The sequence below is a fragment of the Quercus robur genome, chromosome 3 (assembly GCF_932294415.1).
Source record: "Quercus robur chromosome 3, dhQueRobu3.1, whole genome shotgun sequence".
NCBI classification, from domain to species: Eukaryota; Viridiplantae; Streptophyta; class Magnoliopsida; order Fagales; family Fagaceae; genus Quercus; species Quercus robur.
This window is the reverse complement of record NC_065536.1, coordinates 50,960,586-50,983,579: the sequence shown is the minus strand read 5'-3', so window position 1 is coordinate 50,983,579 and position 22,994 is coordinate 50,960,586. Positions and strand designations below refer to the sequence as shown.

The following is a 22,994-nucleotide window of genomic DNA, read 5'->3' as shown; positions in this document are numbered from 1 at the left end:
ATGCATAAATTTCAAAATCCTAATTATAGGAAAAAATAAGCAATAACGTAGGAAAGAAATAAAGAACAATGTTAGGAATACAGTAAATTTCACAATTTATTGAGCCAATATGTTGTAATTGGTGAGTAAACATGATTCATGTCACTATTATTTTTCCATTTATAAGCTGTAAAAGAGTATTTGAAATATATAGGTTATTATATACATATATTTGCTCTATAGTGTCATAGTGAAATCTTACAAAACTGAAAAATAAATAAATAAAAGGAATTGCATGAGGTTGGAATGAGGACATACATGAACGTTCTTACTTTCTTAGTGTGCAAAAGTGACAGCTTGAATTTAGGAAAATAGATGTGACTGTTATTAAGATTCTGGCCGCCATTTGACTTTTATTCATAGTATTCCATTCAGGATTAGAAGTGACAGATTTTTTTTTATTTGTTGAGAAAGAAGAAGTGACAGAGATAGTTTGTCTGTTTATGTGATTGTTGTTTATTTATTTATAAGAATCTCAGACCTGTAGCAGTGTTGTGTACAACACTTTCAACACTCCTTGTCCCTACCCTTAAAAGAGCCACTGTGTGTCCTTTCACATTTTCGAAGGTTGCTCCTCTTATAAACGTCCCTACTGCTACTTGTTCTTTAAATCCATATCCTCTGATTGTGCTACTGTTTTACTTAAAAATATTTCAATTTCAATTCGGTTGCTTTTCTTGACATTGTATTACATTATCATGGCATTGATATGCAGGTGTTTATATATGCAGGTCTTGTTGATTGCAGACTCACTTTTTGTTCTTAGTTCTTCGCCACGTATTTCATCTTTTGGTCTTTGGTTTGTGATTAGTGAAGACTAACTTGAACTGGGACTCTTGTAGAATATGGAGTCAGTCATCATTGATATCTCCTTGGAGATTCTCACCTTAACATTTGCCATAGCGTTTCTGACATGGGTTTTGCAAAACGTTTGGAGACAAAGGAGAGAGGGTGATATAAATGAGCATGGACGAGTTAGAGGGTGTAGAGTTTTTACAATGATCACTGTTCTATCCAATGTCATCATCTCAATACTGTACCTTGATTTTGGTTTGTATGAATATTGGAATCATAGGATTATCACTATTAAATCTGTCTTCTTGTTCATGACTTGGGTTTTAGCAACTTTAGTAGCAGTCTTATCAAAGAATAGAACTCTTAGTGGAAACAAAAGGTGGCCATTGATCCTTATCCTCTGGTGGGTCTTTTCCTTCATCGTTGATTCAGTATCTCTCACCATTTACACTATCACACATTTGAAATCCATAGATTTTCCAAGTCCTTTTCCAGAACCTAATATAGTTGATTTTGCTTCCTTTCCTTTCGCAATACTTCTTTGTTTCAATGCTTTTCCTACTAGTTGTACTAGGAAACACAGTGACATAGTAGAGCCTTTACTGCAAAAGGAAAATGAAAGTTCCCTTGGTGATGATGGTGAATTCACAAATGCTGGAATTTGGAGCCAACTTACCTTCCAATGGTTAAACCCTATTTTTAAAAGAGGTCGAGTTCAAAAGCTTGAATTACCTCATATTCCTCCAATTCCTCAATCAGAAACAGCAGAAAATGCTTCCCCGTTGCTGGAAAAATCGCTCAGAAAAGCATCATCATTGCCAAAGGCCATAGCCTGTGCCATATGGAAACCCTTGTTCATGAATGCAGCTTTGGCAGGTACCACTCTGTCCTTGTAGTCTAATAATTATTTTATTTTCTCCTCCCCATATCTATATATATATATAAAACCGAAGCTTTTGAAACTCCCACAATTTTCCACGTCAGCACAATATTTAAATTAAATTAAATTTTCCACCTCATCATTGTTTTCCTTTTCGAATGCAAATTAGACTTCTACCCAAATAAGGACACTCTCTCACCGCCTCTACTCTCTCCTATTTAAGAATTGCTTGCGTAGAAAACCTAAGCCCCAAAAACTTATTTTTGCCGCAACACAATTTTCTCCTTAAAACTTATTTTTCTTCAAGATTTTTTTTTAGGGCGGCTCATGCTTCACAATTCACATATTCCACTTATGTATTGGACTCCTCTCCTTCTTCGGTCAATGCATCAAGGTTAGGGTTATTTGATTTGTTCAATAAAAATTATAGATTTGTTGCTTTTTCTTATAAGTTTGTCAATTGTTGTTTTGTTTATTTAATTGCTGGGCCTGAATCTTTTGATTTGTTCAAATTTTTATTGAACAAATCAAATAATCCTAACCTTGTTGCATTGACCGAAGAAGGAGATGAGTCCAATACATAAGTGGAAAATCTATAATCATGGATTCCCTTCTTTCTATTGTATTTCTCTATTGCGTAATTATATATATATATATATATATATATATATATATATTGTTTTATTTCAATACTTTTGAAGCTTTGAATCTTCTGATTTTTTTTAAAAAAAAATTTTTGGCCTTTTGGAAGTTTTAACATCATAACTTTTGAGTTTTATTTTTTCTATTATCAGAAATTATCTAGAAGATTTCAATGAATATCCATGGATTATTCTTTTTGAGGGTAACCCATCTTTATCTTATATTTCTATTCCTAACTTTTTTTTCCTATATTTTTTCTTTAATTGTCCGTGTTTACGTCTCTTTTGTTTTTCTTATTTTTTCTTTAATTGTCCGTGTTTATGTCTCTTTTTGTGTGAGTATGTGTCATTGTATCTGGGTACTTAGGCAAAGTCTATAAAGACTAAAGATGCTTTTTTTTTTTTGTAATGAATCCTGTGTTTTTTATGACTTTAGTGAGTCATATTCTTAATGATCGAAATGGTTTTGTTTGACGTGGATTTTGTTCATATTGGTTTCAAAGTTTATTTCTTGGCTTATATTATAGATTGTAATATATTTATTCATCAAACTGTTTAGTTGAGTTTGTTTTCGAAATTGTTTTCAATGTTGGACATTTTCTTGAAGCATGTTGGTATCATATATTAAAATACTGTTAAGTTGATAATAATAATAATAATAATAATATAGTTTAATAAATGTCTGAAATGTATAGCTGTTAACAAATGTTTTAGCTATATGATTTTATTTTACAAATTCAATTTTGGTGTTGTAGTAAAATAAACAAAGATTAAATTATATATTGTACTCAATACATTTCCCGTGCATCGCACAGGTTAGCGACTAGTTTAATATACTTTTGTTCTTTTTCTTTTTTGCTTTTTCTTCCCTGTAGGAGTTAACACAATTGCATCCTATACTGGTCCCCTCCTAATCACAAACTTTGTGAATTTCCTGCTGGGAAAGGAAGATGATTTAGGCACCCACTATGGTCTGATTCTTGCACTCATTTTCTTCTTTGCAAAGACAGTGGAGTCACTAACTCAAAGACAATGGTATTTTGGTGCACAGCGAATTGGCATACAATTAAGGGCAGCTCTAATATCATTAATTTACAAGAAATCTATATCCACTAAGTATGTTGGTTTAAGTAACGGTAAAATTATAAATTTAATCAATGTGGATGCTGAAAGAATTGGAGACTTCTGCTGGCACATTCATAGAGTTTGGCTGCTTCCAGTCCAGGTCATTCTGGCCTTGATCATCCTCTACAGGAATCTAGGAGCTGCCCCCTCCTTTGCTGCTCTTTTTGCCACACTTTTGGTGATGGTATGCAACACGCCTTTGGTTAAGATGCAAAAAAGGCTTCACTCCAAGATCATGGAAGCTAAGGATTCAAGAATCAAAGTGACTGTGGAGACTTTCAAGTGCATGAGAATTTTGAAACTGCATTCATGGGAACCCTCATTCTTAAAGAAGCTCCTACATCTCAGGGAAACTGAGAGAAGCTGGCTGAAAAAATACCTGTATTCTTCCTCAGCAGTGACCTTTCTCTATTGGGCTTCACCAACTTTTGTTTCAATTGTCACTTTTGGTGTCTGCATTGTATTGAAGACACCATTAACAGCAGGTACAGTCCTCTCAGCCTTAGCCACTTTTCAAATTTTACGAGAACCTATCTACAACCTACCAGAGCTCATTTCAATGATTGCTCAAACAAAGGTCTCAGTTGAGCGTATCCAAGATTTCATTGGTGAAGAAGAACAAAAGAAGCTGATACGTGATCATACTTCAAATGCTTTGAATATCGCAATTGAGATTGATATAGGGGAATATGCTTGGGAAACAAGTGAAGAAAAATTAATGAGACCTACAATCAAAATTTTGGAGAAGATGAAGATAATGAAAGGTTACAAGGTTGCAGTTTGTGGTCCGGTTGGGTCAGGAAAATCAAGTCTTCTCTCTAGTATACTTGGTGAAATTCCCAGGATTTCTGGGGGAGGAGTAACAGTTTATGGAAGGAAGGCCTACGTGCCCCAAACTGCTTGGATTCAAACAGGTACGATTAGAGAGAATGTGCTGTTTGGCAAGGAAATGAACAAGGCATATTATGAGGATGTACTAGAAGCCTGTGCTTTGAATCAGGATATCAAGATTTGGCAAGACAGAGATTTGAGTGTAGTTGGAGAGAGGGGAATGAACTTGAGTGGAGGACAAAAGCAAAGAATCCAACTGGCAAGAGCTGTCTATAGTGATGCCGATGTTTATTTCTTGGACGACCCTTTCAGTGCTGTTGATGCCCATACTGGAACCTATTTGTTCAAGGCAAGTTACATTTTTTTCATTGTGTCTTAACTTCTTGTTTGTTATGCATGCACCATTCGTGGATTTCAATTAAATATAGAATGCTTTTTTGCAGAAGTGTCTCATGCATCTATTGTCACAAAAGACCGTCATCTATGCTACTCATCAAGTGGAATTTTTAGATGCTTCCGACCTTGTTTTGGTAAGTTATTGAAATCCTTGTCCAACCCGTCTATGAAACTATGATCACTGTCCTCTCAAGCTTCTGATCACTTGGTTTTAAATGCATATTTTGATAGGTGATGAAAGCTGGAAGGATAGTTCAGTCAGGAAGGTATGAAGATCTGATGGCAGATTCGAATGGTGAACTTGTTAGACAAATGGCTGCTCATAGAAAATCACTAAACCAAGTTAACCTACTCCAAGATGATAATACCTTAACTACTAGACCCCATGAGATAAATGAGATAGAAGCTGCAGAAAAAAAATTTGAAGGTCCCATCAACAATGGAAAACTTAAAGCAAGAACTGAAGAAGAAGAAGAAGCAGAAACTGGTAGAGTAAAATGGAGTGTTTACTCAACCTTTGTTACTTCTGTATATAAAGGAGCTCTAGTTCCAGTTACCCTTCTCTGTCAAGTTCTCTTCCAAGGACTACAAATGGGCAGCAATTACTGGATTGCGTGGGCAACAGAGGTAGAAGGAAGAGTCAGTAGAAAGCATATGATAGGGATATTCATTTTGATGTCTGGTGGGAGCTCAATCTTCGTATTGGGAAGGGCAGTTTTGCTATCTACTATTGCTGTTGAGACTGCTCAGCGTCTCTTCTGTGGAATGATCACATCAGTTTTTCGAGCACCCATTTCTTTTTTTGACTCCACACCTTCAAGTCGAATCCTTAGTAGGGTATGTTTCTGTTTATTTCAAAGTAAAAAATATATTGTTTTGTTTGAAGTTTGTATGAAAACTCCAGAATAACTTCCCCCTTTTTTCTTTTCACTATTGCAGTCTTCTACAGATCAAAGCACCGTAGACACAGACATTCCCTACAGATTAGCTGGATTGGCATTTGCACTTATTCAGCTATTAAGTATCATCATCCTAATGTCCCAGGTCTCTTGGCTAGTCTTCGTTCTCTTCCTTGCAATTATTGCCATCTCTATGTGGTATCAGGCAAGAACAGATCCTGCTTTAAATTTTTATTTGACATTTTGACAGCTTCACTACGAAATAAGCTATACATGTTTCAAAAGAAAATGTACAGCAGTATCACACTTCACGTAATTCTTAATGAAAAAGGTTAAACATGTTTTATCTAACTATACTCTTAAACATATATGCTGCACGCATCATTTTCTTTTAATCTTTAAAAAAATTTCATGTTTCTTACAATGGTGCATCACTAAACTGTGATGTACATTTAACCTTCCTGTAGGATTATTACATTACCACTGCTAGAGAACTAGCCCGAATGGTTGGCATTCGAAAGGCTCCAATCTTGCACCACTTTTCAGAATCAGTTTCTGGGGCAGCAACTATTCATTGTTTTGATCAGGAAGAGCGCTTTGTGACAAGAATTCTGAGCCTGATTGATGATTATTCTCGTATAACCTTTCACAATTCTGCCACAATGGAATGGTTGTGTGTTCGGATCAACTTTCTTTTTAATCTTGTCTTCTTCCTTGTTCTGATAATCTTGGTGAGCCTGGCTAGGTCAGCTATTGACCCCAGTAAGTTTCCCTGCCCTTCTTCTTATTTATAAACTAACAGAACAAGTGTAGCAATTGGCAACTAAATACAAGTCAAACAAAGAAAGACAATCTAACATTTATTTCTACTCGAGATTAAAACCCTTCAATGATAATGTGTGGAAATGTCCATATATTAAGTATGCTTCTGCCTACTATTGATACCTGATACCATCCATTCTAAAGTGCCAACATATCCTGTTCTTATCCTTTTGTCAATGATCAAGTTATCTTTATAGTTCTTTGACTAAATCCATTAAATTTCAATGCTATACTAATGCACTGGTTGAACCATCTCAGGCTTAGCAGGACTGGCAGCTACCTATGGCTTGAACCTAAATGTTCTTCAAGCATGGGTGATATGGAATCTGTGCAATGTTGAGAACAAAATGATATCAGTTGAGAGAATTCTCCAATTTACAAATATACCAAGTGAAGCACCCCTAGTGATTGAAGATCACAGGCCAAAGCCTGAATGGCCAACAAATGGAAGGATAGAGCTTGAAAACCTTCATGTCCAGTATAATCTTGCACTTCCAATGGTTCTAAAAGGGATTACTTGCACCTTCCCGGGAGAGAAGAAAATTGGACTTGTGGGGAGGACAGGAAGTGGAAAGTCAACTTTAATTCAAGCACTCTTTAGGGTGGTGGAGCCTTCAGGAGGACGTATTCTGATCGATGGAGTTGATATTTGTAAAATAGGTTTACAGGATTTAAGGTCTAGGTTGGGTATAATACCACAAGACCCAACATTGTTTCAGGGAACTGTGAGAAGTAATCTGGATCCTTTGCAACAGCATTCAGATCAAGAAATTTGGGAGGTTGGTACTCAAAAATACTTTTTTGAAAGAATCACTGAAGCTTCTCCCTTCTTTTTTTTTTTTTTTTTAGTTTCCTTCACTAACTTAGCTTGATATGTCAGGTTATCAGAAAGTGTCGTCTTGCAGAGATAGTGAACCAGGACCAAAGGCTTCTTGATGCACCAGGTATAGAAATTAGTAAATAAGTTTTGGTATATTTATTGTTTCCATTTCCCACTCTTTCACAAACTCATTTTTCTTTTATTGCTTGGATTTTCATTTTGGAATGTGGGCAATGATGCAGTTGCAGAAGATGGAGAAAATTGGAGTGTTGGACAGAGGCAGCTTGTTTGCCTGGCCAGGGTTCTACTCAAGAAGAAAACAATTCTAGTGTTGGATGAGGCTACTGCTTCTATAGATACTGCAACAGATAATCTAATTCAAGAAACAATCAGAGAAGAGACAAAGGGATGCACTGTTATTACTGTAGCTCATCGTATACCCACTGTTATTGACAATGAATTGGTTCTTGTTCTTGATGAAGGTAAATCTCGGAAATCCAAGAAATTTTAAAGTACATTCCATCTTAAAAATTGATAGAACTTACTTCCTGGCCAATAAAGACGTAATATTTAGTTTGTTACTTTATTGATATCAAGCATACAAGTAGATGAGAATTACACACAAATTGACCTTGTTTGAAACATAAGCATATTGCTAACAAGAACAGAAGCTAGTACCACTATCTATTTAATTTCACTAAGTATAAAATATTCAGAAATGAATTAAAATCCAAAAAACATAAATTAGCACTATAGAACCACTTAATATTAGATTCAACTGTGAATGATTTGAGCTTATTAGTGCTGATATTCTGCTTAATACAGGCAATATTGTAGAGTATGACTCCCCAGCTCAGTTACTCAAGGATAAGTCCTCTTCATTCTCAAAGTTGGTGGCTGAATTCTTGAGGAGATCATCCAAGAGTGCCTGCCATAGGGATATTTCTTGAACGAAGGACAAGATTATGATGCAAACCAATAATAGCAGCCCCCTTGAAAGTCATACAGTGAATTGACACGTTGGGATTCATGAAAGAAAAACCGTTATTCTGAAGAAATTGTAGATCATCAATGAGACCATTGATATAGTTTCTCACAGCATTGTTGCCAGAGAATAATACTGTGTATGCTTTGGCAACACCATCAAGTAATTTAATATTTTAACCAAAGAGTTACAGTTAATGCAATTGCAAATTTGACAAAACCTATAACCTAATTTTTTTTTGTTTACAAGAAATTAATTGGTATGGCAAAAATCTATGGACTATCAGATACTGCCTTTGTAATGTGGTATAGCAATGTGAGCTAGAGCAAGGAAATTGTTGGCAAATTACCACTGTTTCAGTTGAGAGATGGGGAAAAGGATATTACAACTCTCCCACTACAAACGTATGAATGTGTCAACGCTGTGATCTAAGAGAACCCAATCCCAAAAAGAAAATTCTCAAAATCCATGCTCAAAAGCTTTAAATAATTGATGATCCAAGCCTTTTGTGAATGCCTCAAAAAAGAGAAAATTATTGAATCCAAAGCTATCAACGGAAATTTTTTTATTCAACCTTCTAAGTTCTAACATGAAAAAAATTCAACGTATCAGCATCAAGATCCTTACATATTGACAAAAAGAGGGGCTGGAGTTATCAATCGACCTCCTAAGTTCTAAGTTCTAACATGAAAGAAACTAAGAAAGTCAAGGTATCAGCATCCGAGATCCTTACTTATTGATGAAAGCAGGGCTGAAGTTATGAACACAAAGCATGAACCCTATAATTGCACTGTACTCAGTGCGGCAACATAATTCTGGTAGTAGATAAGTGAGGTTCTATGCTACCAATACAATGTCACTGTGTTAAGGATATAAGATATGGAAGTTCCTGCCTGTGGTATGTTAGCCAATCTTAATTCCTAACCAAAGGATCCATAGCATTCAGGCAATTAAATCAGCCAACTTGACAATCTCAAACTCTATTTTGAGGCAATCTCAGATAGAGATTTTTCCCATATGTGTTTCTTCTTTTTTCCTTTTTTTTCCTTAAGTAATTGTAGGTAGAGCTTTTGCATTGATACCAAAAAACTAGTTCATGATTGAAATCAGAATACATTGCATATTTGGAAACTTATCTGAGCAAATTATTATTGTTAAAAATTCTGTGATCTGCACATTTTCACATTGTAGAAGCGATGTAAATGATATGCAATCTCTAATAATTCTTGAAATTAAAAAATACATATACATTTTTTCATTGCCATTGACCTTAAATTATGGTTTGGCAAGGAGATGAGCAAGGACTTTTATGAGGATGTACTGGAAGACTGTGCTTTGAACTAGGATATCAAGACTTAGCTAGGCAGAGATTTGAGTGTAGTTGGAGAGGGTGCTTAGAACAAAGGCATATAGTAATGTCAATACATATTTCCAAGACAACCCTTTTACTGCTATTGATGTATATACTCAAATTATTTGTCAAAAAGTGCTCTTCCTGATTGAAACAATGGCTGCGCTAGTGATATGAGTGTTACGAACTCCAACCATTTGAGCTAGTTCTCTGGCAGCGGTAATGCAATAAGCCTGCAGAAATTTTGAAATAAGCACCAACTACATATAAAAGAAAATGATGCATGAAGCATATATGTTTGTGAATTATCATTATAGTGAGATAATACATATAAAATTTTATTCGTTGAGTATAGTGTGATGCTAAATATATAGGTATAATCATACAGAAGCAGTTAAAAGGCATATAAATATATAAATTTGTCCTTGCCTGATACCACATGGAGATTGCAAGTATGGCAATGAAGAGAAGGAGGACATGCCACGCAAAGGATCTATATTACTTGAGAGAGGCTTGATTTTTCTGTGAAAGATGATCAGGGCAAGGAAGCAACAAAACTCCATGGATTTATCAGCACAAGTCTCCAATTCTTTCAGAATCCATATTGATGACACTAATGATTTCACTGTTGTTTAAAAAAAAACATATTGTTAATGGATAGAGAATTTTTGTAAATTAATACCATAAGAGCTGCACATATACCTATGTGATGCACCATAATACCAATGTCTTTGAGTTAGTAAATCCACTGTCTCAAAATTCCAGCATTGGTGAATGCACAATCATCACCTATGAACTTGTAATTACCTCTTGCGGTAAAGGCTGTACTAGGTCATTGTGTTTCTTAGTAGAACTGGTAGGTAAAGCATTGAAACAACCATAGCCAAAGGAAAGGAAGGAAAATCAAATATGTTAGGCTCTATTAAAGAATTATTAAATCTATGAATTTCAAATGCGAGATTATTGTAGGTGGTTAAAGAAACTAAATCAAAAATGCAGTGAAACAAGATTAATGTCCGCCTTTTGATTTCTTTGGAGTTCTGTAAAGTAGGACTCCCCAGTTCAGTCACTCAAGGATTCTCCATTCTCAAATTTGGTGATTAGATTCTTGAGGAAATCATCCAAAAGTCACTGTGCTAAGTTTGTAAGATATGGAAGTTCTTGAGTTGTGACATGTTAACCTCTATTTTTTTTAGTGAAGACATGTTGACCAATCTTAACTCTGAACTAAAGGATTCATAGCATTGAGGCATTAAATTCAGCAAGTTAATAATCTCAAACTCAAGTTAGGAGCAATCTATAATGCTTAGCCATAGGTGAGATAGTAACAGGTTAGAAATACTAAAAGGGGTTATCAGCTAGAAATTTTTATCCTGTGTGTGTTTTCAAATTTCAAATCCTAATGAATCAGTTGGAGTTCTCTTTGCATTGATACAGCAAAATTTAGTTCAGGGTTAAACTTAAAATTCTTTGTATATTTGGAAATTCACCTGGTCAAATTGTAGTTGTTAAAAATTATGTGATTTTCACTTTTTTTTTTTTAATTGCAAAAGTTTAATCTCTGCCAATTCTGGGAAAAAATATATTTATTTGTCAATGACAATAAAACATGGTTTTGCACGGTAAGTACTGATTCGAAATATATAAAAAATGCTTTATGCACAAACTATTCAGTCATAAAAACTATTAAGTGACTGCAAAATATTCACAAACTTTTGCCTGCTATTAGAGAACAAAAATAACTAAGTCTGAGTCGTGTTGTAAATTCTCTTCTTCTGTTTTGATCTTCTTCTTTTTCTCTCTCTCTTTAATCCGCACAACGCATGCAACACAGAGGGAAAAAGGGGGGTGGGGGAGAACAAGAAAGATGATGTCCAATTTGTAAATATTGGCTTTATTACTAAAGGATTGTGCTTATGCATCAACAAGATAGAATCCAGTATAACACAATTATCTCATGTCTCTTCTAAAAAAATAAATAGTCTCTCTTTTTCTCCAAATCAATCATTTAAGCAGACAACCGCCATTTTCGAAATTCAAATATCTAGCAATCTTCAAATCACAAAATTTGATTCAGTTTGGAATATTTGGATCCGAGAAGAACTTGTTGATGGATGGCATGACCTGAGGGGATCTATTGCGTACAAACTTCCTGACAGCATGTTGTGAATATTTCTCACCCTCTTCAAAGTTGTCAAGCACTCCTGCAGCTCTGTTCTCTTTGGTAACCCTGATAGCATAATCAAATTTGGATATGTTAAACTATTGTGGACACTTTTTTCATTTTTTCTTTCCTATGGAAATTTTTTTTGTGCAGTGCAATTTATCTTCCAAGATGAATAGCAGATGCAGTGCTGTATCATCAAAGAACTATAAGACACTTGACAAAAGTCTTGTAACTCAGTGTCATTGCTTGATCTCCTTTATAAGGAGAACTAGAGTTCAATCCCTTACCCACTTGTTGTGACAACTAAATTATCAAAAAACAAAACCATAAAAGACAGTTCTACGGGGGCCTCTAATCAGATACAAGCAATTCACAAGGACTTGAGTATTAAGACAGAAGCTTATTTTTGGTTTAAATATCAACATAGATCTTATAAAATGATTGATTCACATGGACAGAAATAGAAGACTTGAATAATTATAACACTATATGATGCTGGAGTGAGGGTTTCCAATCAATTACCAAAAATTCACAGGACTCGTACTCAGATTGGCAGTTCACTTTAAGTGTAAATACCAGAAAACATCATAACAGATTTGGAATCAAGGATAGCATAAAATAGAGTTACCTCACTTCAGGGTTGGTGCAGATGTTCCTTACAAGCTGCATGGCACAAATGCCAACAGCAACCCCAACTGTTGCAAAAAGTGGGTATACCTATAAAATTGGGAAAAAAAAAATGAGAGAAGCTTATAATGAAAAGCCTGGGCTTGACTGGTAGTGAAAAAACTCAGCAAAATGGTCAATGGGCAATCTTATAGCATAAGAAGTTTAGACAGAAAAATGGCCTAATTAACTTACTATAAGACTTAGACTCCCTGAACTGAAACCTAGGACTAGGTCCTAGGAATTTGTATCAAACACAGTATATATCCCAAGACTAATAGCAAGATAAAATAAAATTTCTAGCAGAATTATCTCATATCACACAAAGATTACAATAGGAAAAACTATGAGGTTGATAGCATATTGCTTTCAAAGTCTGAATGATTGTGCACATTGGATACATATGTATGTCTGAGTCTAGCGAATCAGTGATGTTGTTGCTTATTTTCTATACTATATTGTATAATTAATGGCATGCCATTCCATGTTGTGGTGTTGAATAGCATGACTCAAAATTTAATCACAAAAAGGTGAGGAAAAACAGAACATGAAAAACAAAACCAAAAAGAGAGAGAGGACATAATCACGTATGTCCTCTATTTTGAATGCACATACAAGACTAAAATTATTAGCCCAGACAAGCAGTAAATCCTTCAACTTTATATCATAGTAACACATTCTTCCATTAACAAAATGCTTTGGCATTATATCAATGTCTTTTGTGTTTCTTCAAAAGGACAGGTTAACAATCAAGTTGAAGCCTTATGTTGCCTAAACCACATCAAAGGACCCAAAAAATAAAAGATGAATGAGTAAATTAATGACAACACATCCATCATGAAAGGATCTGTATCGTTTTTTCTAATTTAATCCCTCCAATTAACCAAAATATATGTACCTTAATCATATGATTTCTGCAATATAAGACACAAAAGGCTCTGCCCACTTGATTATATACTTGAAAATCGAACCATTTTTGGTTTAATCAATTTCATTTGTTTGTGATTTTTTCCACTGCCCCGGTTACCTTTTGAATTAACCAATTAGTTATCCCCTCAGTCCTGTCATTCTATTTATTTGTGTTACCAACCAAATAAGGTTTGTGTAAAAAACTCAAGCTATAAATATATTATGTTTAATTATACAACAATCATTTTTTGGTGACAAAATATTATGTTTTTCATGACAATGTCTTAGCATTAACCCCAATCAAACAAATCAAATTAATCAGAGAATTCATATTGGCACAAACATGCTTCATAACAAAGTTTAGTCAAAAACAGTAGTAGCTTCCATCAATATTTACTAGCCTTGTACAAATACAATTGTCAATTTCAGCAGCTTCAAAGCCTCAATAAAATAAATAAATTAAGATCATTAGTTAAACAAAAGCCTTGTTTTCTAGTCACCCCAATAAGAAAATCCAAAAAAAAAAAAAATTCCTTTCATTTTTCTTGTTAAACATGCATCAAAGGAGTGGACCAATAACCCATCAGCCCAGATCTCTGAACAAAGAGTAACATACTTACAGATCCAAAGATTTATATTACCACATATACCAATAAACATGCATAACAACATGATGATAAAACATGTGAGTTTTCTTTAATAAAAACCAAAACCAACATCAAATATTAATGACAAAACACTCTTTTTTTCACAAAAGCTTTCAAGTACCTCAGGCCTTAACCATCTGTTGGCGGTGGCGGATGCCATGAAAAGTAGTAGGAGAAATAAGAGAAGAAACCAACCAAGAAAAAAGGAACCCTTCTCCAAGAAAACTTGGAGAGAAAGAATATTAGTGAGAAACAAATAAGGAAGCAGAATTAATAAGGAAATGATTTGCACCAGCTAGATATATATGCTAAGCTTTACGCTATTTTGGGAGTTTGGTTTTTAATTCAAAAAGTTCCGAGAATATAGCCAGCCAGACTAAGTTGGTGCGTGCGTGCGTGCCTTGCTTGCGTTTACGTAAAGCGGAATGGTCAGTGGTCAATAATGACGGAATGTCCAGTGAATTCGCGGTTGGGACTCCATTGGTGTAACTATATAATAACGTATTGTCAATATAGTTGTGTGCTGACCAAAGATATTTGGTGGATACTAATTAATTTGTTTAGATTTATAGTCTACCTCAAAATTTTGAGTTTAAAGCTTGTTATTTTTGTTGCTAACCAAAAACGGGTGTTATTTATTTATGCTTTTTTGGCTAAATAAAGATAGGTGAACAATAAATAAAAACTAAAAAGTGAACTTTTGATAAGCTAAATGGAGACTACAATAGGAATAGTATTTTTTTTTAAATGAGAATACAATATGTTGTACAGAATAATTATTCATCTTCATAGTTTTTTTTTTTTTTTTTTTTTTTTTTAGGAATATTCATAGTTGTTATATATGGAAAGTTTGTAAAAGATTTTGCATATGCGTAGCTATTTCACATCAATAAACATTCCATTATTGGATCTATTACATATATCAAACATCCCCAAACTCTATAAGTATTTTTTAGAGCATGTTTAGTATACTGTAATATACTAATATTAAGACATTGTAATATAATAGTTATTCTTATAATTTAGTTTTTTTTTTTTAAAACAAAACTTATGATTTAGTTATTTTGTAGTTCTTATTTTTAAAAAAAAATATTCTATAGTTTGGTTTATTTTTATTACAGGAAATAATCAAGAAATTTCTTATTAAAAAAAAGTTATTTTATAAGTTATAAATAGTTATTCTCTAAAAAATTTCAATAAAAAAAATTATTCTCTAAAATAAGGAATAATTATTCCCTCTCTAAAATAAATGTAATAGTTATTGCTTAGTAATAGTAATAAATTCTAAAGTTAATATATGTCTACATATAGGAACTTTCTATTTGTACATAACAATTATAAAAATAAAAAATTATCAAAAGAAAATAACCTCCCTCTCTCAAATTTAAAAAATATAGATTTAATTATAATAGCTTTTACTCTCAGTAATAAAATTTACAATACTATTTAGGTGTGTGTTTGTTTGTTAAAAAAAAAATAATAATAATAGAAAGAAAGAAAGAAGGTGTGCGTTAGACAACTTAGACTTGGCGTGTCCCTGTAAATATTAGTAGGCAAGAGTCAAGACATGCTTTAGGACTTTGAATTTTGGTTGAGAGGAAGAGAAGAAATAAAATACGAAATCAAACAAGACCCACGAGATTGACAGCCTTTATAACTAGCTGTACAGTAACCTCATGCAATTAAAAAAGTCTAAAATTAATTTTTTAATTCTTTACCAATTTTATATATAAAATAATTATTATTAAGAGAAATTTGCAAGAGTAAAAGACACTGGAACCGGATCAAATTCAAACTCATCCCTTTGAAACTAATTAATAAAAGTCCCTAACTTTTTTGTGTGCTCACTACGTGACAACATTTTATTAACATAATTTAATTTTTTAGAAGTATTTAAATTTCAATTAATTTTTTCTTTATCTCCACCAAGAATCCACCACCAAATCAGTGCACCAACTCTTCTCTTTTAACTTGTTTTCTTTAGCCAAAGGCCTTATAACTGAATTGGTACCTCTTCTTGCATAAAGTGCTTGGAGGTCTAAGGGGGAAAGGATTCAAGTTGCGGGGTTAGCAACATGTTGCAATTATCTCTAAAAAAAAAAAAAAACTTGTTTTCTTTAAGATACTTTTTTTTTTTTTTTTTTTTGAGAATCGGATTTTCTTTAAGATACAAAAGCTCAGTTGTTCTTTTTTATAATTCAAAATATTACTATAAATCGGGTGAGGGAGATTTGAAACTCCTTGTAAAGGAGACTACATTATGTTTTTTTTTTTTTTTTTTTTTGATGTGAAACTCATTACTTTAGTTCATACTGAGACAAAAACAGTACATCCTAAGACACCAGTCGCTCAATACAGCCTGGTGTTTCCTCAATCCAAGCATTTTGATTTGACACACCTTTTGCACATTGAGCTAACGTGTGTGCAGCCTTATTCCTTGACCGAACCACATAACTGAAGTTGACCTCCCGAAACTTATAAAGCTGGGACAAGGACCCAGCAATAATATTAGCAATTGACGAGGGAGGGTCTGTGAGGCGCAACATGGCATTCACCACAGTGAGGGAGTCACTTTCGAATAGGCAGTCTCGGATCCCCATATCCCACGTGAAGTTGACTGCTTCCTCCATTGCTTTTGCCTCCACCTCAATAGCACCTAGCGGAACTTTTAGTTTCTTGCTTAGTGCTGCCACCACAGCCCCGTGATGGTCCCTAATCACAACCCCAATTCCAGTTTCCTTTTGCTGAGAAAATACTACACCATCCATGTTGGCTTTATACCACGGGGGCTTAGGAGGCTGCCACGTTCCTTCCACCGATTCTTTGTATGGTCGTGTAGAGTGGTTAGCCATCACGTAGTTCTCCAAGTATTCTTTTGTCCACCGAGCAAGAACAGAAGCAGGTTTTCTACTCTTCCCATGGCGCACCTCATTCCGGTTCATCCAAATACCCTATGCCGTCATGACCATCAGACCAACGTCCTCCTCCGGCCACTATTTCACATTTCGGGCATACCACAGCAAATCCAGGAATTCCGAGCATTTGTCCATAACCTTATCCATGTCCAAACTTATCTCCTTCCACACTTCCTTTGCACGGTGACAGTGCCAGAGCACATGGGCTGTTGTTTCTTCAAAATTTCCACATACCTCACAGATATTGTCTATTGTTATCTTCCGACGAAAGAGGTTGGCCTTCGTGGGTAGAATATTCCGACATGCACGCCACGTGAAGTTTTGAATCTTATTAGGGACTTTTAATCGCCAAATAAACTTCCAAAATTCCTTCATGCACATTGAGTTTGAGCTCTCTTCAGTGTCATGGCCAGCTCTCTCATCCAGTACCAACCTATACGCCGATTTCACCGTGAATTTCCCCGAAGAAGTCATAGCCCAGATAAGACGATCTTCAGGCAGAGTTAGGCTCAGTGCAATGGAAAGAGCCGATTCAACATCTTTGGCCATGAGGGTTCGTTGGAGGGCTTCCAAGTCCCATTCTCCTCTCTGGTAGTCAATTAACGTAGCCACTGGTAATTCAGCACCAACATTCGGGCATGGTGTTACAACTCTGTATGTGGAAGACAAAGGGAGCCAGCGGTCACCCCATATTCAAACTTTGGCTCCATTTCCTATCCTCCAACGGCTCCCTTTCCGGACTATCTGTTGTGCAGCAAATATACTTCTCCAAGCATATGATGGTTTTGTGCCCAAAGTAGTTGAGAGAAAGTCTCCATTCGGAAAATATTTAACTTGGAAGACACGATAGAATAGGGAATTAGTACAGGTTTGAAGGTGCCACCCTTACTTGGCTAGTAATGCCACGTTAAAGGTCTTGAGGTCCCTAAATCCCATGCCGCCAGTCTCCTTAGGAGTGCACATCTTCTCCCATCTAAGCCAAGCCATCTTGTCCACCCCATTATTTTGCCTCCACCAAAATTTGCGAACCATACCAGCAAGCTCATCACATAAGGAATCTAGGAGTTTGAAACAACTCATAGGTATAAGAAGGAATTGTTTGGCCAACTGCTTTTATTAATATTTCCTTGCCCGCATTTGATAGAAGCTTTTCCTTCCACCCCGATAGTTTTTTGCCAAGTTTGTCTTTAAGATCATGGAAGGTGTTCTTTTTGGATCTCCCAACCAACGAAGGTAGGCCTAGGTATTTTTCATGCTGGCGTATGACTTGGGCTCCAAATCTAGATTTTATTTCTTCCTGTATTGCACGTGGAGTATTCTTACTGAAAAAGAGGGCAATCTTGACTTTATTGAGTTGCTGGCCTGAGGCAGCTTCATATACGGTGAATATGTGTTGTAACTCATTACATTCTTCCAATGATGCTCGACAAAATACCAAGCTATCATCAGCAAAGAATAGATGGGAAATTCTTGGAGCTCTCCAACAAACAGCCACACCATGGATAGTTTGCTTCTCTGCTGCATGACGAAGAAGTGCTAAAAGACCCTCTGCACAAAATAGAAACAAATAAGGAGATAATGGGTCCCCTTGGCGGAGGCCCCTAGAGGGTACAATTTTGCCTCGAGTTTGCCCATTAATACGGATAGAATATGTGACAGTTATTATACACCTCATAATCACTTCAATCATTTTCTGATGAACACCCATTTTCCTCATAATATTCTCCAAGCAAGTCTATTCTACCCTATCATAAGTTTTGCTCATGTCCAATTTTAAAGTCATCTCCCCCACTCTCCCAAACTTCTTTTGGCTAATATGATGCATGGTTTCAAATGCAACCAATACATTATCAGTTATAAAGCACCCTTTAGTAAAAGCACTTTGATTCTCACTGACAATTATTGATAAAACACTCTTCAGTCTATTAGCAATTGCTTTAGAAGCTATTTTGTAAGCCACATTACATAGACTAATTGGCCTATAATCAATGATTTTTCTAGGGTTTTGGACTTTAGGAATAAGAACAATCTGAGTGTCATTATAGTTAGGAGGGACAATACCATGATTCAGGAAATCAAGTGCAGCTTGAGTGACACAGGTGCCGATGAGTGACCAGAATTTTTGATAGAATAAAGGTGGCAAACCGTCCTGTCCTGGTGCAGTATTAGGGTGCATTTGCTTCAATGCTTGGGCAACTTCTGAAGCCTGAAAGTCTCTAGTTAACATCTGGTTCATTGCATCCGTTACTATAGGTAAGATGGCATTTAAAAGCTCTGTCATATCTCCTGGCTAAGAGGAAGTAAATAATGTGGAGAAGTACTGTGTAGCTACATATTCAACCTCGTCCAACAGGAAGAGACTACATTATGTTATTGTTCATTATATGGCACGAACCCGTCATACATAAGTATCATATAAGTACAAAACTCTACCAAGAGAACACTTTTTATTAGTGTCAAATATATTCAAGTATCATACAAGTACAATTTTTTGGAGAACTTAACACAACTCTCAATAGAAAGAAGAAATGAAAAATGACTCCTCTTGTTTGGAGGAGGCACACATATTACATTATGTGACAATTTATAAGATCATTCACACATATAGCTAAAAGTACACATAGATATTCACTTGAGTTGCCATGTAGTTAATAGATTAGAGGAAATTCCTCCTGATGGGTACGAAAATTTTGATAAGGTCATCCACCTTAATAGACAACCTTGTACCACTAGCAAGACGGATATGTAAGTAACAGTCGTCCATATTGAATAGATGATGAATGATGACAATCAATACATGCTCTAAATGTGTGGTAACCGGAAAATGGTCAGCTAACCATTATCGTCCATTAATGAAGGTTATAAAGGCACCTAGTATTATTAACCCAATAAAGACACTGCAATCAATTCCTAATAATGGTCACCTATATCAACAGAAAAATACTCTTCCTATTCTCAAAAGCCAAATCAACTTGACCATTGGAGGAGTAGGGCACACCCTAATGGTCACACCCCGATGGTCATTTTGATAAATTTTCTCTTTCTTGCAAATCTTAGAAGACCCTCCAAAGCTCTAGATTTGTATAAGTGACCCAACTGATTATTTTTTGGATCATTACCTCCACTGTTGAAAGAGAGATTTGGAGACTGCTCTTCTTAATTTCCTTCTCCTCTTTGTTGCAAATGGAAGCATGCATTGGTTTTATATATTCCTTTAACACTATCCTAATATACATTAAATTTATGATATCAAGTAACTCCAATTAATTTTTTTTTAAACGAATAGAATTAAACAAAAATCAGGTACAAATATGTCTAGGATAAGATGTTAACACCCCAAACATCTGCTAATAATTAGCATACATCACTATTCTAAATCAAACACAAAATCAATCATACAACTACACCCTTCCGTAGCCCAGCTATGGTTCCCTTCACGATATGCATGATCAAGTTGGTAAGCCTCAAACTATACTAAAAGTAATTTGAATCGTTTTTTTTTTTTTTTTTTTGGTTGACAATCTTGTAGTCGTACGTTATAGTACTACAAGGGTGAGGATCATGATTCATGATTCATGATCAATACTGCATTATTCGATGAAAAGATCTGCTACTCATTTAGCATCCATTTCCACATTTTGTTTACAAAGCCCAATTGTTTTGATAGAGTGAGTCCATCCTTTCAGGCCCATAACTATGTCATCATGGTAGTGGTATTGTCAATGTTTGTGAGGAAGTCCTTAACCCAATTATCCCTATTATAATGTCTCCAATCCTTTGATACAACAATAAAAGACGTTATTAAGATCTTTTATTATTCTTTATAATTCGCTAGTTGCAGCTGGAAAAGCAAGATTTGAAACGTGAATGCTTTTATTAGAAATTTCAAAAGATGACAACCAATTGAATTATAAGATTCTTGACAAAAGACTTAACTAGTTAAACTAGCATGAACACATAATTTTGGTAATTGTGTATGTTCATGGATATTTTAATAATTTTTGTTATCTTGAGGGTATTTTGGTCTTATTGGATATTTTAGGAGTATTTCTATTTTTTTTAGAGGTTCTTGGGTTATCTATACATATATATTATAAAATTATTTTAGTCTACCTCACAAATAGATAGATTCTCATGTTCATGGATATTTTAATAATTTTTGTTATCTTGAGGGTATTTTGGTCTTATTGGATATTTTAGGAGTATTTCTATTTTTTTTAGAGGTTCTTGGGTTATCTATACATATATATTATAAAATTATTTTAGTCTACCTCACAAATAGATAGATTCTCATGCATAGCACGAGTTAGCAACTAGTTTTTATTATTTTGGAAGTGTTTAGATTTTTTTGTGGGTAATTTCAAAGGTTTCGAGGGTTTTTTTTTTCATTTTATATATTTTATGGTTTTTGTGTGGATTTTTTGAATGGATTTTTTTGCCATTTTGGAGATTTAAGTGGTATTTTTTTTAAATTATTTTGGAGCTTTTTGTTATAGCTTTGTCACTTTGGAGAGAGAGAGAGAGAGAGAGAGAGGGGGGTTATGTTCTCTTGATGGTGAAAAGCTTTTAACACTTTGAACCTTGAAAGATGGTATTTTTCCTAGTCAACAGAAAACTATTTCCTCAAGTATGACTAAAATACCCCCCTTAAACCTACCTATATAATACAAATACATCCCAAAAACTTCAAAATAAGAATGATATGCATCAAAACTTTGGAAATCACTCCTCAACTTTAAAATTTGCACACACAAAAATGACTATCAAATGTCTTTTTTTTGGAAGTTTCAAGTATTTGTAATTATGCATGCAGTAATTAGGTAAATTGATGAATTTGGTCTTCACTAAAATAAATGGGTTGAGGGAATAATGGGCATTGTTGTTTAATTGATTTTTTTTTCTTTTGTAAGTTTAATGAATAGATTTTTATTTTTTCTTTTTGTTGTTGCATCTTTTTTTTTTTGGGTTGCATCCTTATTTTGATTGTATTTATGAGTTTAATTTTCAATAATTTTATTTTGATTGTGCTTATCATTTTTTTTAGGTTGATTTTAAATTTTTTTATTAATATTTTATAATAGTGAATTAAAGTTTTCATTTGATATCTATATAAATATATTAGAAAATTTCTAACTTTCTGTATAAGCAAAACTCCAAGGAAATATTTTTCAACTTTTGTTTTTAATTGATGAGAAGTCTCACAAATACTTTTTTTTTTTTTAAGAATACTGAGTATTTTAACACACACATATGAAGAGATGAGAGAAGGTCTTAAAAAAAGTATTTTAACACACACACATTTACTCTGATTGGCTAGCAGCCTTATGTTTGTTGATTGACTAGATGGACTATTTATTGATTCATTGCAATGTTGCATATGATTAGTGAGTCTGTTTTGAAAGCTTTTAGGATTCAATGGGTGTTACAGAATAGGGTAATTGATTTCTTGATTAGTGTGAGGATAAAAATGAATTTCACATTTGTTAACTGCTTTCTAACATATCAAGGGAAGTCTAACTAGAATGCTTTTCTCTCATCTAGAGAGCTCCTTTTCTCAACTAAGTTGGTATTTCGTCGGCGTCTTTTGCCTCGGCGTTGATTCCTAAATCTTTTTGCTTTGCCCTATTGTACCTTTCTCTTATCACTGTCTTCCACTACAATCTCATCTCTATGACTTACCTATCTCCTGTCTTTTCCCACTTCTTATCTCTCTTTTCTTAAGTTGATGTTTTGTGTTGACGTGTCTGAGATATAGGCTCTATTTGTACCTTTTGTATCAATTTTTCTCTATTCTCTGTTGTTATCTTTCATCACACCTTTGCAACTCCTTTACCATCTGGTCTTTCAGCCTTTTCTTATCCTTCTTTGTCTTGTTCTTCTCCGTGTCTTTCTCTGGTTCCTTTGGAACCTTGTACTTTTGTTTTTCTTGCTGACTATGGGGGACCAGTCCCCAACACGGGAGTTTGGTTGGTTTGAGAGTAGTGGGTCCGACATTAGTGTCGGTCCTTTCACTGAAGATTCTGATGTTTCTTCTCAGACCAGTGATGAATTTGAGTCTCCTTTTGCTAGGCATGGGCCTGTTCTTGAAGCAGATTCTGAAAATCTC

General features: G+C 34.6%; 2 protein-coding genes across 5 annotated transcripts; one reads left to right on the top strand and one right to left on the bottom strand.

Moving 5' to 3' along the window:
- The first annotated feature begins 538 nt into the window (after nucleotides 1-538).
- Nucleotides 539-8,452, top strand: LOC126718260 (putative ABC transporter C family member 15). Of its 4 annotated transcripts, XM_050420373.1 has the most exons (12): nucleotides 539-606; nucleotides 771-1,710; nucleotides 2,022-2,108; nucleotides 3,231-4,660; nucleotides 4,755-4,841; nucleotides 4,939-5,544; nucleotides 5,647-5,811; nucleotides 6,074-6,368; nucleotides 6,687-7,207; nucleotides 7,309-7,372; nucleotides 7,491-7,730; nucleotides 8,074-8,452. In XM_050420373.1, exons 2-12 carry the CDS (start codon nucleotides 885-887, stop codon nucleotides 8,196-8,198), a joined length of 4,446 nt encoding a protein of 1,481 aa, XP_050276330.1. In that variant the 5' UTR covers nucleotides 539-606; nucleotides 771-884; the 3' UTR covers nucleotides 8,199-8,452. The 4 variants fall into 4 exon arrangements, with proteins under 4 accessions (XP_050276330.1, XP_050276331.1, XP_050276329.1 ...); XM_050420374.1 differs by lacking the exon at nucleotides 539-606 and having other exon boundaries at nucleotides 635-1,710; nucleotides 2,034-2,108; XM_050420372.1 differs by lacking the exon at nucleotides 539-606 and having other exon boundaries at nucleotides 635-1,710.
- A 3,000-nt stretch (nucleotides 8,453-11,452) lies between these two features.
- On the bottom strand, nucleotides 11,453-14,301 carry LOC126718261 (uncharacterized). The gene is made up of 3 exons (XM_050420376.1): nucleotides 14,095-14,301; nucleotides 12,380-12,468; nucleotides 11,453-11,814 (listed from the first exon to the last, which is right to left on the bottom strand). The coding sequence occupies exons 1-3, from the start codon at nucleotides 14,131-14,133 to the stop codon at nucleotides 11,658-11,660; spliced, it is 285 nt and encodes a 94-aa protein (XP_050276333.1). The 5' UTR covers nucleotides 14,134-14,301; the 3' UTR covers nucleotides 11,453-11,657.
- Between the last annotated feature and the right edge of the window lie 8,693 nt (nucleotides 14,302-22,994).

Coding starts and splice junctions, on each gene's coding strand:
- LOC126718260 (XM_050420373.1), top strand. CDS start 885: ATGGAGTCAGTCATCATTGATATCTCCTTGGAGATTCTCACCTTAACA. Junction 7,208..7,308: donor CAGATCAAGAAATTTGGGAG/GTTGGTACTCAA, acceptor TTGATATGTCAG/GTTATCAGAAAGTGTCGTCT. Junction 7,373..7,490: donor AAGGCTTCTTGATGCACCAG/GTATAGAAATTA, acceptor GCAATGATGCAG/TTGCAGAAGATGGAGAAAAT.
- LOC126718261 (XM_050420376.1), bottom strand. CDS start 14,133: ATGGCATCCGCCACCGCCAACAGATGGTTAAGGCCTGAG. Junction 12,469..14,094: donor ACAGATGGTTAAGGCCTGAG/GTACTTGAAAGC, acceptor CCAATTTTATAG/GTATACCCACTTTTTGCAAC. Junction 11,815..12,379: donor TGCACCAACCCTGAAGTGAG/GTAACTCTATTT, acceptor TTATGCTATCAG/GGTTACCAAAGAGAACAGAG.